Source organism: Etheostoma spectabile, chromosome 13, assembly GCF_008692095.1.
Source record: "Etheostoma spectabile isolate EspeVRDwgs_2016 chromosome 13, UIUC_Espe_1.0, whole genome shotgun sequence".
Taxonomy (NCBI): domain Eukaryota; kingdom Metazoa; phylum Chordata; class Actinopteri; order Perciformes; family Percidae; genus Etheostoma; species Etheostoma spectabile.
In genome coordinates, this window is record NC_045745.1 from 5,865,810 (window position 1) to 5,885,517 (window position 19,708).

Below are 19,708 nucleotides of genomic sequence, written 5' to 3' on the forward strand. Positions count from 1 at the left end.
CGTGTGTGTGCATGTGTTAAGGTAGACGTGGGTAGTCTGGCGGCGCTTGGATGATAAGCAGCAGTGCTAGCTAGCAGTGGAGCGTAATGTTTCTGCTTTAACACTTAATAACCCTGCCAGTGATTTACTGCCTATGAGGCTTTTTTCCTGTGTGTTTTGTTCTCTCTATAAAAGCCAGACAGCGTTTATAGAAAGGCAAAACACCCCCCAGCACTCACCAATAATGAGGATTAAGGTGGTGAGACCACATTTACCAGCATTAGATTTTTCCTATTTGTGTTTTGAACATGTTGTTCATGGTGATATGGAAAGCACCTGAAGCAAGTAAATAGTTCTTTGCAGAAACAAACAAATGTCCCAATTTTTAAGGGCAATTTCTCATTTTTATTAACTCACTTTTCTTGTAATTTACTGTGTATCTTTCAATCTTCCCGTTTCTATTTTGACAGCCCGGGTGTCTTGTACTAGTTTGTGAGAGAACTGCCCCATAAAAGAGGATTAATACCTACTCTTTACACTGTGCTCAGCACATGTTTACTCCGAGGTGCTGAGTGGATCCTGAAGCAGCGACTCTGCAAACTCACATTCTCCTCCTCTCCCTCTCTCCCCCTCCCTTGTCTTGCAGGCTGACTTGACAGGGATCAAATGGAAGAGGTTTGTGTGGCAGGGTCCCACCTCTGCACCCATCCTCTTTCCAGTGACGGAGGAAGACCCCATCCTATGCAGCTTCAGCCGCTGCCTGAAGGCCGACGTGCTAAGCGTATGGCGGCGCAGTCAGCGGCAGGGGCGGAGGGAGCTTTGGCTCTTCTGGTGGGGGGACGACCCCAACTTCGCCGATCTCATCCACCACGAGCTTGCAGGTGGGAGCCCCTTTGCATACACATAAGGGCATGTGATTTGGAAAAACAATGTTTGTTTTATGAAGCTGTGCATTTACATCCTCTGTATGCTGCTTTCTCACTACATGAAGGTCAGGGTCAGAAACTGAACAACACCCAGGGTGCTTGTAGGGATTCAGTGATCGAGTTCAAGGGAACTGGGAGGTGGTTCTTAAAATTAAGGAGCAGTAATTTGCCCTTCTGTTGCGTGATAGTTACAGATAGTAGTTTTTCTAGTTGTTTTGGCAAATTGATTAAAGAGATAGAGAGAGCACTGCTATTCTACGTCTCAGCCTCTATTCTGGCAAGAAAAATAATCTATTATGAAATTCACCTCCCCCAATGCACCTCTTGTTGGATTTGTTCGAGGATATAAAGCTAAAAGAGTGATGGCTGTAAAGATAACGTAAATTGTAGAAGGCTTGCAGCTTTTGTAAATCACCCTGTCAAGATATGTTATTGGTTGTACAAGGATAAAGGATACATATATCACTGCTTGATTGTCAGGTAGCCACAGGGGAGGGACCCTGTAAAGACCCTGACACACCAGGCAGATGGCAAACTAGTAGTAGCGATGAAGGCCGACTGTCGCGTTGCCTGTGTCTTGGCCAAAAGGTTTTACTTGAACACACTGCAAAGATTACAGTTGACGGCCAACTAGCTTGTACGTTCTGCAACTCCATCAGGCGGCGGTTATCTGTTTGTCATTCAAAAAGGGAAACCGGATATGTAAACCGTTAATATGATACATACAACAAAACAGCGTTTGCCCGGATCAGGCAGCAGCAGTGCAGAGCATACAGCCCCTGCTGCTTCACTCCCCACCTGGATGACAGCAGACTGGATTGTCCATCTCTCGGGCTGTCGTCCTTTTCTCATAATAAAGAAGTCTTCCAGCGGTGGGAAGCGAAGGGGCCGAGCGGCCCGCTGCATCCGGTTAGCTCGCTTGCTAATTTCACGTACCATGCTTTCATGCTACACTGGTTACAGAAAATGAGCCGAACAAACTTGTCAGTCATCTGGCGAGAGCAGTGTGATGTGACAAGAGTGTGTGAATGAAACACTTACTAATTTAGGGGCATGTTTATGCTTCTGTGTGTGTGTGTGTGTGTGTGTGTGCCTTCTCAGCTTTGTTTGCTTGCTTTCTTCACTTTTGTTTTTCTTCTCGTTCTCTTTTTCGCTTAAGCTGAATAGCCAATTGGGGATTCCTCTCGCTGATTGCAAAAGGAAGTCAGCTGGGGGTGATAAGTTGTGATGGTGCGTGACACACCGCGAAAACTAGGGCAACAGGTGCTCAATGTCCGCCCAACATGGACCTGCAGCCGACGATCTTGGAGTGTCAGCACCTCAAGTGAGAGCCTTAGGGAAATCTAAAAATCTGTGTAATATGATACCTCCCTAATGCCCCCCCCCCTCTGACTGATAGGCTAGCCAGCCAGGCTGGTAGTGCCAACAGCTGTAGGGCAACACCCTCTCCCTGGAGACACTGGGCATCTAGCTGTCTCATTATTTCATGTTTGTTTGAGAGAGGGTTATGATATCTAAGTGGCCGCTGCGGCACAGTAGAACAAGTAATCTAAAGTTGATATTTCTCAAAGGATGAAGAATTGAAGAAGGAATTACAAACTGAGCTCTGTCAGATTATAACTTTGGTGACAAACACCGCAAACGGTAGCAGCCATGCAGGAACAAGACAAATACATCCACCCCCCACTTTCATCTGTTCCCTCTACCGTAACAGTAACACTAGTGGTGGAAGATGGAAAAGGCCATCTTTATTTATGCTCTCTGCCATGTAGAGTGAACTTTGGAGTCTGAGCCAAGCACAGCCCGTCTGTGACCCTCCTTCATTATGGGACATTGTGCCTGAATTGGACTCAAAATGGGAGCTGAAGGCAACGATGGGCAGCTCATTCAGGCCTAACAGGTCCTGGTAATTACCTGGAGCGTCTGGCTCAGGCCCTCTAATAGTGTGCTACATTTCAAGTAGTAGGGGGTGGTATGGAGAATCTATATTTGGAAATTGTTGGAGTCACTGCTATGTTCTTAAGCCAGTTTTGGGGGGATTAAGTGCAACATTTATGTGTTTCAGGAGATACAAATTAAATAGAATATTGACCAGCATTTTCCTCCCAGGTATTATGAATCACGTTTCGGCAGGATTGTAGGTAGGTCTTATTTCAGACCTGGTGTTCTTTTCAATTTCTTATCAAAACCCCACGTCTGGATTACTATCTATTCCTCTTGAGATTGACGTGGACATTCACTGATACGTGAGATTTTACATATTCCCCACTCAACATGTTTCTTGAGTGTTTTGCACCCTGAATCATGAGTATCTCAGTGTGAATGGTTCCCAGCAGGGTGGTGTAATCTGTGTTTCCTGTTGTGGAAGATAGTGTTCTCTTCTCTCTAGTGGAAGATCTCTTCCTCCTGCTTCTTGAGCCTTTCCCTCCTGTAGCCGCTGTGGGGCTCTGCCAGTGAAATGAAGCAGAGCAGCCTCTCTTGATGGATCTTAAGTCAGCCAGAGGGCCTTTTTTTTTCTCCCCCTAACCTCCGATCTGCAGCTGCTGATCAGTCCATTCAAGAGGGTGTGTCCTGCGACCTGATAACACAGCTGAGGGTATGGAGGAATGTCAGGACTTGTGCCTAGATGCATTACCTGTATATGTGCACATGTCTTTACCACTGAGGAGAGGATGCTGCTGTTCTCTTCTAGAGCCGCTTAAGGCGCAAGTATACCTGACCTGCTTGTCAGATGGTTGAATAGCTTATTACCAGCCGCAGCAGTGACACAGGTATTGTTTTTCACCTTGTTTGTGTGCGTGTGTCATAATGGCAAAATGTGGTCTTGGAGACGCCTGCTGTAGTAGGATTTACCAAGTGTTTATATTAGGGCTGCTTTCTTATGGAAAGTATGATTTATTATTGATTGATTAATCAATAATAATCTCACACACACACACACTCTCACTTTACCCCCTGGCACTATTTGGAGTCGTGACTGGTGGGATCCCAAGTTGGTCCTTAGTTGAACCCTGTGTCTTGCAATTTCTGTCTTTCCCAAACAGTCAATCCGACATTCACACCCACTCCACGCTGTGATTGGCCAGCTGTAGTATGTATCTCTCTAGCTCTCTTTGTGATTCTTTTGATCTATTTCTGTCACTTTTCATGTGAAATGCAATGAATGCCTTCCTAGTGAGACTATCTGAAAATATGTGCCGTTATTCCCATACTTAAAGAATATTGGTTCTATGGTTCCCCCTACCTCTGAGCGTGGCTGTTCTGAACCTCTATGAACCCCCTTGCCTTACGATTTGGCCCTTAATGCAGTGGTCTGCAGGCAGTCCTTCTCCTACTGCCCCAGATTTCTGCTGGTATTCACTCTGACCCTCTAATAGGGATTAAGGAGAGGTCACGTGAATGCTGATAGAATTAAAATGTACTGAAGATCACTGCTCTGGCAGAGTGTATGCATGTGTGTAGTCCAAGAAGTAGGATGATGTTTGACAATGTATTGCGTTGTGGACTCTCCTGGCTGCCTGTTGCCTGAGGAGGTGGAAATCGTCAGATACCAGTGGTTGCGTTAGATTTTCTCATTGTTCATGACATTGACGGACAAGGTCATAAAAATGTAGTTAGAATATATTATAACCTGTGATTTAGATTTTTTTTTTTTAAATGATAAGACATACATTTAATTTTCATTCCTTCATTTACATTTTTAAATAATTAATAGGGCTGTGACAAGAACCGCAATACCGGCAATGATGTGACACTACCGCGGTGTTTTCCTAGTTTAATGTTTACCATTGCACTTTACGCTGCATACATTAGCCTAGCAGCAAGCTTTCTGAAGCTAACTTCACTTTACCGGCAGTACTGACAACAGAAGAAGCCACTGTGTTTGAGAAGCTTGTTGTTTTATGTTCACTTTTAAATCACTTCACTTTTAAATCACTTCATTTGCTACCTCTTTTTCTTACAGCTGCACTCATACACTACTCTCACCACTCGCTCTCCTTGCACGACCACACAGGCACTCACTTAAGGCACCTGCCAATCTCGCTCTAACTTATGCTACTATGCTATGCTCATAACGGGGTTGCAGTTAACCGCCATATCGTGGTGATACATTGCTTCTTCACCACGGTAAGAACAACTCCATACTGTCACACTCCTGATAATTAAAATATACAAAACAAGTTTGGAGAGACCATGACCATGCAGCCACTTTTCAGGTCAACACCACATGATGCAGATTAATGTTTTTTTTTCTTGCAGAAGCCACTCTGCAAACGGTACACATAGCATTCATGTTCAGTGTAGCCTGCCTGTAGCGTCTCCATGCACAGAGCGGAGCAGAGGAGAGACTGGTGATGGTAAGATAGCGTTGTCAGTACTAGTTAAAAACAGGCTTAAATTATTAAAATTACTGTAGATAACCCTGTGTTCTAATCTATCACAGTAACAGACAGCCTTGTGGTTGTTCCATCATCAAAATATTCTGTCAGTAATGGAAATATTTGGTATACGTAACCTTTGGGGCAGAACATTGCGCCACCAGCCCAACTCATGCTCTCAACTGGAATGTCACTGTTGTTGCCTTTGAACCCCCACACGGTTTTCTTCCAATAGTTTGATGGATTTTTTTTGCCTTTGGTCCGCGCCTGTCTGGGGAATAAAAAGCTTTCTTTTCTTTTGGGTTTTCAGTCTCTCTTTAGTTTTAATGCAATGTTGGCGGTAAACATGAAAATCCGCTCATTTCCTTTCATTTCGGCAATCTGAAATGGCGCTTACTCATTCCCCACTCCCCCTTCCTCCCTCATTAGATTAGCGGCCTCTGAAAGTCTTTTAATTTTGTGCAAGTGCCATTTTTGTATACCAGTGTGCCAGTAATCCCTTCTCTCCAGGGAGATGAGGGGGAGAAGGAGTGAGCCAGAGAGATGAGAGTAGTGAAGGGCGGAAAACTTGAGGGATCTTTTAATGTTGGACGCTTAATCACCATTGAAGTAAGGCTAACCACCAAGCCCTTTCTCTAAATTGTTGGACAACCCGCCTTGCTCGTTTTAACACAACAAGAAAACTAATTCCAATCTACCCCTGGCCATGCCGACAAATTATTCCCAACAAGTGATTGCCACTGGTGAATTTAACTTTCCTTCCCCCCTCCCACTGGTAAGGCATGTTTTCTTATGCAAATGCCGTGCTCTCTTCATCGTCATCTCTCCTCAAAAGCTGGTTTAATCTTCTGATCAGGGGCATCCAAAGCGAAAGATAAATTGCTGCCTTTTCCTCCCCTCAGAGACCCACTGATATTTTTTTTTGCATAGAAATTAGGAATGAATGTCTGTCTGCGGAGGGAAATGCTCTGTGGTACATTTCTGACAAGTCTGTTCCGGTCCCTTTTGCCACCCTCCATAGCGTCCTTCCCCTGTATGCATCCCACTTGGCCGTCCACAGCTGGGCATCTGACACCATGTGTCACTCTTGGGTGTTTCCTAGTTCACTGTTCTCTTAGCTGCATGCGGCCCTAGGGTGGTAGGCTTCACCTTGCAGCCATTCTTTACCTCTCTGATTAAGTTGAAGGGGAAACTCAAAAAACACCGATGTAGGAGAATTAAGCAACTGTCTTTTGATAAATTCATTTAAGTGTTGCATGCTTAAGTTTGTAAAACATGTATCCATGCATATTCCTCTTAGTCAAGGTTCGAAGGGGGAGATGATCATCTGCTGTCTCCACCATGGTCCCTGGAGCTCACACACATCCATTCAATACTGGGTGCTGGGTCAGATCTCTAGAGTAGGAGAGTGGGGGAGGGATGAAGAGGACTACTTTCATAGTGCCCATCTCTTCAGCTAGTTGCTGAACACAGCTTGGGATCTATTCAGGGATAGAGGGAAGAAAAGCTTAATTTAGCAGCACTCTGTAAGCCTATTTTCCCACAATGATCTTCTTGAGAAAAAAAAATGTTTGTGCTAGTATGCAGTCATTTCTTTGATTACTTTTTTTCTTGCTTTGCTAAGTTCTTAGGATTTTTTGTTTTAGTCCTCTCCTCTGTGCCTATTTGAATCAATGTTGAAATGAAAACAACCCTGCTCTGCACCTCAGGGCAGAATATCCAATTCCAAAGGGCATATTTCTGTAGTCTGTGGAACTGTGTTGGATGAAGGTCTCACGGTTTTACCAGTCAGACCATTTTTTTTCCCATTTTCTGTGAAGAGCTCACAACTTGATAATTATTGAACTGCACTCATATCTGTGATATATTCTCAGTTGAAGCACTACCTGCAGAATACAGATGTTTATTTCCACAGAATTGAAATGTGTTGAAATTATGTCTGCTCTTTATTTCGGAGGGTGGAGACGTGATCATCATTTAATTATAGGGCGCATATTTCGGCGCCTATTTTCAGACAGTCTCTCCTGGAGGACATTCATAGTGTTACACTCAGTTGTTCACATAAAAAGTGACCGAAGTAACAAACAAAAAGGGACGCAGTTGGTGAAGTATGGCGTATACTAACAGCTTTACACCCTTTGTGGCACAAGCTTTCATTGATCATCAGCAAGCTTGTAGTGAAAAGAAACAGATCTGTTTCATGCTCTCCATATAATTATAAGACTTTTCCTGCCTTATCATCTCCAATACAGAAAATCCAAAGTGTGTGTGATAGCAAACATCAAAATGCATCTAGAAATGCTGACAGGTCTTACCGATGTTGGTTTGAGGTTGTTGAGAAGAACCCTTTTAAAAATACTCAACAGGCTGATTTATTGGTTGTGTGGCACGCTAATGTGTTGCAAGACGCTATTTAGCCAGCTAGCACATCAGCAACACATTCTGATTTTGAAAGAACAAATGATGTTTACAAAGCGCTTGCAAACTGTAACACAAAGAATTGCATTCCTGCTTTTTTTGGAATGAGATTTCAGGGTTTCCCAAAGATTAGGAAACAATTTGTGGCAGGGGGGGGGGATTACATCATGCACTCATTAGCATATTTATGACATAATTATGCAATCATTTGCATAAAGCTTAGTGGTTGTGTCAGCAAGGTAGATGGACAGAAATATAAATCTTTATTGAAATAATCACAAATTCAATACAGGAATTTATTTTACGTTTTAATATATAATAATATAATAATAATCTTTTGAATTTAAAAAATATCTACAAAGGGAGGTAAAAAGATCGATAAAGAATTGTAAAAGAAGGCAGGCTTGCCCAGGGCCAGGCCAGTTTAGCGACGTCTTTCCCCCGTCGCGTCCTGCTGTCTCTCCTACCTACACCGGCCCCCCACCCTGTCCCTCTCCCCTTTCTACCTGCCTACGCACACAGGGAGGGGAGGGGCTGCTCCTCTGCTCATCCACACCGATTCAGAGAGGTGACTGTTTTGGCGGCCACCGGAGAGAAATACCTTGCGTGCTTGCTGGACAATACTGGCGGCTTTATTTACACAAAGTTGCTATCTTTTTCCACAGAAAGTCGCCAGATTTGTCGCTAGTCGTTTTTGTGCAAAAAGTCGCTAAGGGGGTCTGAAAAGGAGGGGATGTATATGTGTGAGTGTAAGGTGACAGAGAGACGGAGGGGTGCAGGGAAAGGAAAGGCAGCTGAACGAATGCTTGTTTTAAATGGCGTTAAAATAATAATAATGATACGCAATGTGTGGCGGCCGGTGTTGATTGTGTGGCGCGCCGCCACAAATTAGTTTGTGTGGGAAACACTGGATTTAAACTTCCTGTTAGTACCGTAAAATCAGTGTTTTCTCTTCTCAATTCTTTCTTCTCATTTCATCCCAGCAAATGGCATATTCTTAATTTCTATACTTTTTGATCACTACCAAACAGTGGAAATGCTGCGTAGGTTTGTTGGTGTGGCTGTGGTCACAGAATGGCCATGGATGTATATCAAAGATAATTAGTCAGAGATACATGTGGCTAACCTAGGCTCAGGGTTTCTAGTGCCTTTTTTGTTTCTCCTTCATGGATGGTTCTAAACTTCAGTGTACAACCCAGAGAGTTGATGAATAGATAAACCAAGACTCTAAGGAAAAAAAAAAAGTAGGGGAGGCCGATGGCTTTTGTGCTTGGGGATCAATTTTCCAGGGCTAATATCCTGCCTGTGAACCACCCTCCGCTTTCCTCTTTTCCTCCTGCTCCATCTCCTCTCCTGCTCTCTCTCTCTCTCTCTCTGACTGGCACAGCGCAGGGACTCAACCATGCATGCAGCTCTGGCCCATGGGTGCAGTCTCTCTCTCTCTCTCTCTCTCTCTCCCTTCCTTCTCTGTTCAAGAAATATTCATTAATAAGTAATGGAGCTTTTACAGAGCACCATTGGTGCTCTCTCTCTTTTCTTGCAGATAAGGATGAAAAGGAGCAAGTGGAGGAGAAAACCTTCTGGCCAGGCTTGGTAGAATCCCCCTGAGCGCAGTCGATCACAAGGCATTAATCTAGCTGTTTAATGACCGACTGTAGCTCTAATTGCTTATACACAGACGAGCAACTGGGAGGGGGGCTCAAATACTCTCCCCTTAGCTTTTTTTAAAACTTTCTACTAATTTGTACTTGTCAGTTTTCAAAGACCCCAATAACACCCATGTGCTATTTTATGATAAAAACCATAGAGTAAAGATATTGTTATATAAAAATTATACGACCTAAGGAATCCATTGGTACCAACCATAACATGCTAGCATGTTTGCAAGGTGGCTAAATAACTAATTCAAAAGTATGCTAAATTTTGACTAGGGAAAAATTGGCATGGCCATTTTCAAAAGGGTCCCTTAACCTCCCCTCCAATATATTTGAACGAAAATGGGTTCTATAGGTACCCGCGAGTCTCTCCTTTAAAGACATGCCCACTTTACTTCCGTTCTAATTTGCTTTTTTTGTAGCGTCTTGAAATATGAATGAGGATAGTGATACTATCACTATCTATCATTCATTCATCCTCATAGCAAGTATCTACCTATCATAGGTAGATACTTGCTACAGTTGCATTTCTAGTAGTGATGAATAGGCAGACATGTTTAATTTCTCTGATTCATTGCTTAATTTTGACACCACTTCTTCTCTTCAGTCAATCTCTAGCTTCCTCGACCACATACGGTGCTTGCGGGTGCTCGTTAAACCTCGGTCTGCCATTTCAACCAGTTGACAGTTTGTAACCGACTTGACCAGCTGACTTCGCAATTGGCTGACGCCTCATAAGTTCAAAACCGGCGACTGGACCAGCTGAGTCTTAGGTACCACCATCAGCTGGCCTGAGTGAAGCGGAGACAGGCCGGTCCAGACCACTGCAACGTTCTGAAACTGTTTCATCTTGTTGTGGATCTTTGGTCTGAACTGGGCTTTGGTTCCCATAGTAGCCATTTCATTGAAGTGAGACCATTTTTGAAACTTGACCTCACTGTATAAACTGACCTATTTGGAGCTCATGGATAATCACAGCCTCATGAAGCTTTACAAGCGCAAAGTAGAGAACGAGGGCATTCAGAGAATGTATGGCTTTCTTAGTTGAATTGATAACAATTTCCATAACAGAAGAGCTCACTGTTCAATTGCTGAAAAATGCAATTCTTAAATTAAATAAATCTCCGAATGTCTTAAGGTTTTAATACCAAATCAAAGCATGGACTTTTCTATGATGTTCCTTTAAGTTCTTGGTGTTTTTAATGTGGTATTTTAGAGGGAATTTTGACAATTTTTGAGGGAGCGTCGAGGTTAATTTTAGCAGAAATCATGTGTAACAAATGGTTAAAAAAAAAAGACAAAAATGGTGGGAACAAAAAAGACAGTAGAGTGGAAGAGGTTAACGTGTTTCATTTGAGGATAAGCAGAGTACTCATGCTGCACTGTATCTCGCTGTTATTCGTTTTGTTTTCTTGCTTGAGGTAGATGCAAGTATTCTTAATAGAGCTGCTGCGCAACCGCTTAAGGGCTCTTCTAAAGGTCAGCTCATCTGGGCCTGCTACACAGCAGGCAGAGACATGAAAGTGTCCTAGCCATCAGCTGATCTCATAAATCTTTATCTAAATGAGGCCACTCATCTTTCGCCCTGTGCACTGACCACCGCACACCATGTCCCACCCTCCCATTACATGTGCACTCACCATTTTGGGTCACTTTTTATTTTTTATTTTTATAAATACATTTTACAATTTCTTTTCCAACCATGGAAGCCTAAAGTGTTTTATTATAACCATCTACTACATTAAAACTGAATATGCGCACAAAGTTAAGTACATGAGGATTACATTTAAATGGAACGTAGCCCTGCAAAAAGCACATTTGCTACAGACAGTCTGGGTAATGTTAATGTACTCTTTCTCTGGAGCTGAAACGATCAGCAGATTGACTAGACATTAATCTGCAACTATTTCACTAATTGTTACAGTCAAAAAATGGCAAACATTCGCTGACTCCAAGTTTAAGGAGGATGTGAGAATTTTATGCTTTTTCATATCTGATATGTCTGCTAAATGATAGTTAATGTCACCTAAGGCTCTAAGAAATTTGTCAATGACATTTCAATGATTAATTGAAGATTGATGAAAATAATCTGTGTTTTTTTATATTGAAAATAATTTTCAGCTTTTAATTCCAAAGAAGATGGTTAAACTGAGGAGTTGTTCTGTTTTGTTTGTTGAATAGTTCTGTGCTGCCCTTTGCTATTTTGTGTTTTCTGGTCTGTCCCGGAGCAAAGAGTCACCCCTGCCCTGGAGGTTTGGTTTTGTGTGGAAGATAAGTTTTTAAGAAGTTGCATTGCCATTTCTAGCGAGTGTCACATTGTACACATCGAACTTGCATAGACTTCCACATTTTTTGTCTCTGTGCCTATCTGAAGAGGGGAGTGTTGCTGCAGGCGTTGCATGATGAACGTGAGGTCGTTAGGAACACTTGATGTAAACCAGACGCCTGTTTTAGAGCTGCACCACGCTCAAGGGAGAGACTGAGGAGGAACAAGTGACAAAGAGGAGGAGGCACAGGGCAGATGTGGTCTTGGCAGTGGAAAGCAGATGGGATCGCCATGGCAGTTGATGTAAAAGTAGGTGTAGTGAGATTTCTGCCAGTTTTACAGAAAGCCATCATCCACTGAGCACTGGAGTAGGAGTGACGGTATAACTGCAAATTGCAAGCTGGGTTAATATCACTCTTGCCATAGATTTAAGCCCTGCTGCTCTCCTCATTTTCCTCTGTCTTTCAATAGTTATCAGTCACACGGATCTGTCTCTTCAGCCAGCAGTTTGGCCTAAATCCTATGTTATCTTTTTTTCCCGTCCTTTCTCTTAATCTGCTGTCGGTGCCTCAGTGGTTGTCTTTCTTTTCTTGTTGACTTTTTGCCCTCTTGCCTGCCAGTCTCTCAGAATGCCAGACCAGCTGCCAAGTCACTCAAAGCAGACTCGGGGAAAAGAGTTCTTGATCCCATGCATACTCGCATCTACATTTACTAGAAACTTAAATGGCTTTATACTGTTGTTGATTTTTTTTCCTGTTGTTGCTGTTCATTTTTAATGGGAAATTGCTGTTTTCCTTCCTTTTTCCTGCATTTGCATTGCTTTTCTGTGTTCCTGATCTTATCCCTCAAGATGTGTGTGTGTGTGTGTTTGTGTGTGTGTTTGTGTGTGTACCTGATGAATTAGTCTGTTGCTCTCAAAATCTGCGGGCACGTAGCCCTCTACTTGGCAGCTAGCCTGAGGTTGTTTTCCCTTGGTTCGATGTAATGTTTTAAAGGCTAGCTGAACTCTGTGTCTAGTAGAGCTGTGGCATTTGGCAATAGATTTGAGGGGGATTGTGGATGCCTTTTAAAAAAAATAGAAATGTAAATTCTAATATTAAACAAAAATGTTGTTTAATATTAGAATTTACACTCTATACATTTTCTAGCAGATGTTTACAATTGCATCCATGCAACATAGCTGGTTGTTTGCTCTAAGTCAGGAAAAATATGCAAAGGGTGGTGCTGATGCGAAGGGTGGGACACACGCCGGTATTTATTTTGTCCGTGTTCAGGCAGATATGGCACACTTGGGGAGATGTTTGCTGAAGACTTGACTGAAAGGAGCTTAAGTGCTGTATGATGTGAGCAATGGTTGTTAATGAGATTAGAGCAGCATTCAGGCCAGCACAGAATGTGATTCAGAAAGCAACTCTGATATGGGTGTAATGTTACATTTATTCATCCTGTGACTTATTTTGATTTGATGCGCCATATGAACCAAATAATTATTGTGCTGTGAGCCTTACTTAGTCTAATTACAGTCTAGAACTGAACAAATAAGTGCAAGTTCTACCCGAGTGTTGGCAGTGTGTCACTTCCGGTCTGTTAGCTAAACCATGCTAGTTTGACTTCTCTTTGTGGTCACGTGGTTTTTACTGATGCATTTTGTGATTCACGTTTCTCTGTGTAAAGTGACAGAACCAAGGGGAAAACACTCTTTAAGTTTACAAAACCCATCAATGTTTCGGACCAGAACAAACAAAAGGGTGTGAACATGCCCTGGGATACATGTCCTTTTCCCCTATGGTGTTTAAGCAGCGACCCGCTGAAACAGCAACGCTGAGACACACAGCGGATATGTTTACATAATCAGTTGTGTAGAAAGCATGGTATTTATGCATAATATACTTGTGTGAGCCACAATATATATATTTTTTGTGATCAAATGTTTTTTATGTAAAAATGACAAACAATTATAAACAATATGCTGAGACATTAGAATGTGTCCCAGGAACAAAAAAAAACAGAGAGGAAAGACGGGAAGTTAGGGAAACTCTTACAACAGTAAGACTGTTGTCTGCAGCTTACAAATAACACATACAAAAACAGACATACACACACATAAGCAGACACACACAGACATAAGATAAGGGACCAAACACATGCACAAATAGAGATAAGAAGGCTGTAGCACAAGTCTACAGCATGGATTTCAAGGATTCAGCAATGTTGAACTAATTGTCCAAAGTCTTTTCTGGCGCTCCATTTATGCGTGTTGTAGAGAGTTCCATATATATGACATCCAAAAAGGAAAGAGTTCCTGTACAGACAATTAAGTGGTTTCCAATGGGTTGCAATTGTTTTATTGCAGCAGCAAGAAGCTGTAAGTCCAGCGAATACAGCATGTTTTTGCATTTTAGAGCACAAAAGGGCTGTGAGCCACAACATAAGGTTCCTACATGTGTATATAAATTTGTCACACACAGCTATTGCTTTTTGATTAATGCCCATTATCTTTCGACCATTTGTAAATGTCTGGGTACGTTCATTTTTGTAGCAACATGATTGGTGGTTGATGGTTTTCCCCACTGTACCAAAAACAATACCGGGGTACTCGTGGACCTTGTGTACTGTAACACTCCTAAAACCTGATATCAAAACTCAATGTGCGGATGAGCAGAAAGCACCTGAAACCTTCAAACTTAAAAGCAGGCAGCAGCAGGTTTCTGTCTCCTCTGTCTCAGTGAGAAAACTTCTATTTGCAGTTTCATTGCCTATTTACAATCTTTTTATAATTCCCAGATGTCACTTTAGATATGACTTACTCTTTTGCATTTCAGGAAATGTGCAATTTCTGTATCCAGGTGTCCAGTGTTAACTGTCAGGTCATTGAAAATGGTTTTGTCATGCTTATCGAACTGCCAAAGTGTGAACATGTCACAATTCTCCTTCAGTTGTTGTTCTTAAAAGTGATCGCGCAAGATCCTGTTCTGAGTTACCTGTGTGTTTGATTGGAAACCTAATCGCTCACAGCTACATCTGTTTCTTAGAAAGTTCATCAGACTGGAGTTGCAGGGTGTTCATAATGGGATCGGACAGGACTGAATTTATTGGGTTGGTTCAGTCAGTGAGCTTGTCATTATTAAGACCATGCTCAGAGTTGATGTCATTCACACAAAACAGTGATTGAAAATACTCTTGAAACACCTTTTGTAGAGAGTTATTAGTTTTTTGGGGTTCCTGCAATTGTCTAAAATTAAAGCACCTTCTTCAAAAGGAAAAAACACTTTTACCAGTACCTAGGTTAAGCTGGGGGATATTGTTTATAACTTCAGAGCTTGATTTTGGTGATACAGCATAATGTGACAATACGTTTGGTATGAGTGTTGGTGCTCCTATACTTAATCTTGTAATCACTGATAATATCTGTATAAGTGACTGTGCCATCTGATGCACCATTCTCACTGTAATTGTCAATTAAGTTTTTGTGCAGCCAAGATTGACAGTGTTTGCCCTAGAGAGTTCGTACAGGTTGGTAAATATGGCACCAAAACTCCTACAGCATTCCACTCCTCTTACATTTGTGTATCTCTTTTTTTTTTCTTTGCAGCTGAGGATGATGGGTTGTGGGAGAACGGGCTTTCCTATGAGTGTCGCACGCTGCTGTTCAAAGCCATCCACAACTTGCTGGAGCGCTGCCTCATGAATCGCAGCTTCGTTCGCATCGGCAAGTGGTTTGTCAAACCCTACGAAAAGGATGAGAAACCCATCAACAAGAGGTACGTTTGCACCACTTGTTCTGCTGAGTTCTTATCCACGTTGGCTTTCTGGTATGGCAGCGCTCTGCACATGTTCCTGCACTGGTGAAGTGGGTATGTTTTTCTTCCCGTTGCCCTTTAAGGCATGTTATGTGTCTTGTTGTCGGTTGTGATGTGGTCTGGTGCAGCTCATGCTGAGCACCACTCCAATAGACACAGGTTACACCGTTTTTGTGTGGAGGTGAGTGTGTAGGCTATTGAACCCTCACTTCCAGGGTTAGAGGTTCTGTTTCCACTCGCAACACTTAATACAATTATGTGTTCATATGGATGCTCTGGATGGAGGCAGATATTAAAAATGATGTTGTACCGGGGATTTCTGCTCATGTTTTATATAATAGTGCAGTGCCGGTTAAAACATGCCTGTGATAATGCTGCTTGGTGCTATCTCCATAACAGTTCTCCCCCGTAGTAACTTACAGACGGCCCCCAAAGCACTTAATAACCCAACTGTATACTACCGGCTTACTGTGTACTTCTACTTCAGATTTTCTACATTTACCTGACAATTTTCTTTCTTTCCTGCATCAATAAAATATTGAAGTTCAAAACCAGCTCACCTGTAAAATGTTTCTCACATATGCAAAATGAACTTGTTTTTATACCCTGAGCGGTGCAGCTTGCTTGGCCATCCATCACCATATTATTAGTTCAGTTGAAACCGCTGGCTGCAGTTTTTTTTAAATTTTGTGTCTCACAGTTAACTTGCGGGTCACTTGCTTGCTGGTTGCTTTTCATTTAATTTTTATGGAGAGCAATTTTGCACTTTTGACAGCTGCTTTATCCAAGGCAAAGAATTTATAACATTATTGATGTATCAAAAAAACCATGTGGATTGGCCCTAGTCCCGATCCTGCGGAGCAGCTCAGGACATCCCTATGTTGTACACTACATTACAGTTGTGATATGAGAAAATGAGAGAGGTGTTGTTGTGCCAGCACTGTCTGTCTCCTATCGCTCCTCTCTCTGAGTGTGTTTGTGTACAACTAAGACATCCTCCACCTCCTCTTGGCTATCTGCTGTGCTGGATTTCTTGCTCGTGGTGTCTGGGTTTATTGATAAGCAATGAAGATGCGGCTAGTGAGGAGAAAATGACGACAACCCTTCCTACCTCACCCTGTCTCCACATTAACACACAGCTTTTGATCGGTACCTCAGATGGATATTTTTTTTTTTTTTAATTTAATTTGTTTTTGATAATTATAGTTGTAGTGTGAGGTGTGACACATTTTTTCATGCTTGCATGTGTAATACCTGCAGAGCAGTATTAGGTGAGGAAGCAAACAGCAGCCTCAAAATAAAAAACAACAACCTAGAATCAAAGATGCTGTTAAAGCCACAAACAATTGACAGCTTCCATACTCTCAGCTCGTTTTTCTGTGTGCAGTGTTATTGTTTTTGGAGTTGTAGCCAGATTTCCCAGTCAGTTGACCATGGGGGTAACATAATCTTGTGTGTGCTAGGACAGGCCTGTTGCTCCAGTTGTCCAGGATAGAAATGGCGAGAACTCTGCTGTCAGCTTATCTTTATCATATCCCCAATGTGAGGTGGCAGATCAGAGTTGCCAGCTTTAATGCAGACTCTTTCAGGGCCTTGGTCTGTAGACAATGACTGTTATCTGTCAGGACAAGTGTGATACATTTTAACCCAACTGGCAGAATAATAGACAAAAGGACAGGACAAATAATATTGAAGAACAAGCCACTTCTCTTTTAAGCTATATTCATGGCTTGTTTTTAGCTCTATCGTCTCTCTCTTTACCCAGTGCGCTGATCACAGAGGGCCCCAGTCAAGAAAAAACAAAACAATGGTCTTTTCCTCTGCTCCGGAATTCACAGGCCACCCTCTGTCTGTGTGTCTGTTTTTTTCTCTACTTGCTCTCTCTCCCCTTATCTTCATCCCCCTCTGCTGTCACAGAGCAGACTGGGCAGGTTATAAATAGTGGTGCAACCACCCTGAATCTTAGTTGTCGTCAAGGATGTTTTTCCTCTCCCTTTGGTGTGTTCCGCTATGCTCCAGCCACGCTGGAGTTTCAACAAACAAAGCAGCACAAAACTGTGACGAAAATTTACAAGTACCCTTTTGTGATGTTTTTTGTTGTTGTCGTTTGTGCACCCAGACCAGCTGGTCTGACAGTGAAACATTTCCTGAGCAGTTTTTGATGTTGTAGGGCTGTGTAGTTATTAAATTGCTTTAAGTACTGTTAGTTTTTGTTTCTGTGTACAGAGTGAAGGCTCCAGAGCTCCTACCTTTATTTGCATCTTATTAACATGAAGATGCTCAAGTTTGTCCTACTATTACTGCCATGGTGAACAAAGTGTTTAACCCTAGGGAGAATTCATCTGCATTGTTGGCATGTCGGCGCTAAGGTCCAACATCATCTTTAGTGACTTGCTGAATCCGGGGAATGGGACTGGAAATTTCCAAGGAATTCCCATCCTTAGTGTACAATGTTTTACACCCATCATTCTGGGACACTTAACCTTCTTCCCTAAATCCAGAAACACACAGTAAACAAATTAGTTAACAGTAGGCTTGCCACACTTGTTGGTGTTACCTTTAATTACATGGTGGTCAGGCATACACAGAATGAATTACTTACCCACCATCGTCAGTTTGCTCTTTTTTCAAATACTTAGTTAGGCGCCGGCTCTGCAGCGAAAGCTCGGCTGGAGAGGCCAGAGATCAAAGTGAGCGTTCTGCAGATATTGATCCCCATCGACAAATGCCTTTTTCTTGTCAAATGCCTTGTGTAATCAGGAACACAGGTTTTGTTATTTGTTCTAACAATCCTGGGTAAATATCCTCACCGGGGCATCCCTGGTTAACCCTCATTTGTCTTCTTAAAGCACGCTGTTCATCTTTTATCAAGAAGTAGGTCGTCCTCCTAACCACAGAAGCAATTGCAGCAAGGAAAATCAACAGCCTTTAAATGAATATGGGACCACAAAATTCTGATCAAATATAGTTGTATAATGAAATTGTTTTTGTAAGAGCATATCTGTAGACTCATAATAAGAAAAACATTTCATTTGGGGAATACCACACAGTTGTGTGCTGGTGGGAAAACTCCAACATCACACATGTCTTGATTAATCTGCCCATTGTTTACTTGATTCGTTAATACTATTTAAAAATCTGCTTTTGGGAAATACTGGCTACCCCCCTATCATCAGACAACTCCTCTGCAGCATCCAGAGTCTCCAGTTGGTGGAGGCTGTGGCCAGCTGACAATGTTCATAACCTCAACCCCAGACCTCAGCCTGTGTTGATATGCTTACATCATCTCTCTCTGATGTGAGACCTGATGTGTGTGTGGTGAGCAGTATGCAGCAAACTGAACTCTCAGAATCTTTAAGGATGATAACCTCTACCAGTGCTTCCAGTTACTCCTTTTGTCTTCTTTTGGTATCAAGGAGTATTAGAATAAGCCATATTCTGCCATTTTTTTGTCTACAAGGATACACAAAATATGTCAAGATTCAAACAAACTGTTTTTACTATATCTTAAATACATAAATCAACACACATTGATCTGTGGAAGCTTTTGTTTTTAATGGGAACTGCAAATGCAGCAGTGTGTGTTGATACAGCTGACAGTAATTCTCTTTGTCTAGAGTACAGGCGGCTCCAAGTTGTGCAGCCTGGTTGTTTCTGTGAACCTTGTGCTGCTAGGTAGACTGGCTTCAGGAAAACGAGAGAGCAGAAGGGAGGGAGGGAGTAATGGAACAAGCAAGGGAGAGCTCCTCTCGGTTGTCATGGCAGCAGGGAAATGCACCATGGGATCGTGTGTTTCCAAGGTGAAGCGGGATGCTTGTGCTCTATTGGTCATCCTAAAGCAGACTAACTCGTTGACTCGCTCCTAGTTTGCTGCATTTACCAAAAGCAACACTAAATCCAGCCTGCTCTGATGTTTCAATTTGATCAGGACAAAAAGGATATGATTTATTTATTTCATCTGCTTGATAAAACACCTACTATGTACTCCAACTGTGCTGCAATCAGGAGTGTGTTAGATTACTACCCTACTGTATTTAATATGTGTAGTTGGTTGTGCAGTTAGTTGTCTGACTGAAAGCATCATTAACAAAATCAAGCTGTTATGAGATGAGACCAGTGTGCAGCAGCTCATGTTAAAAGAGTGAATGATAACAAATAAATCCAAACCATAATTATACAATAACAAATATGCCTGCATAAACACATGTGGCTGTCTGCATTATTCTGCATGACTGTGCGTTATGTGGCTTAGCACATTCTTCTATTGTTTTGTTCCCACGTTTGG

The 19,708-nt window shown here is 42.3% G+C and overlaps 1 protein-coding gene across 1 annotated transcript in view; it reads left to right on the forward strand.

Annotated features, from left to right (window-relative positions):
* The window catches only part of med13a (mediator complex subunit 13a), an 80,727-nt gene that overhangs the window by 9,190 nt on the left and 51,829 nt on the right, over window positions 1–19,708 (forward strand). Inside the window, exons 2-3 of the mRNA XM_032533303.1 lie at window positions 626–860; window positions 15,216–15,384. Coding sequence (XP_032389194.1) covers window positions 626–860; window positions 15,216–15,384 — 404 coding nt within the window. The remainder of the gene's footprint in view (window positions 1–625; window positions 861–15,215; window positions 15,385–19,708) is intronic.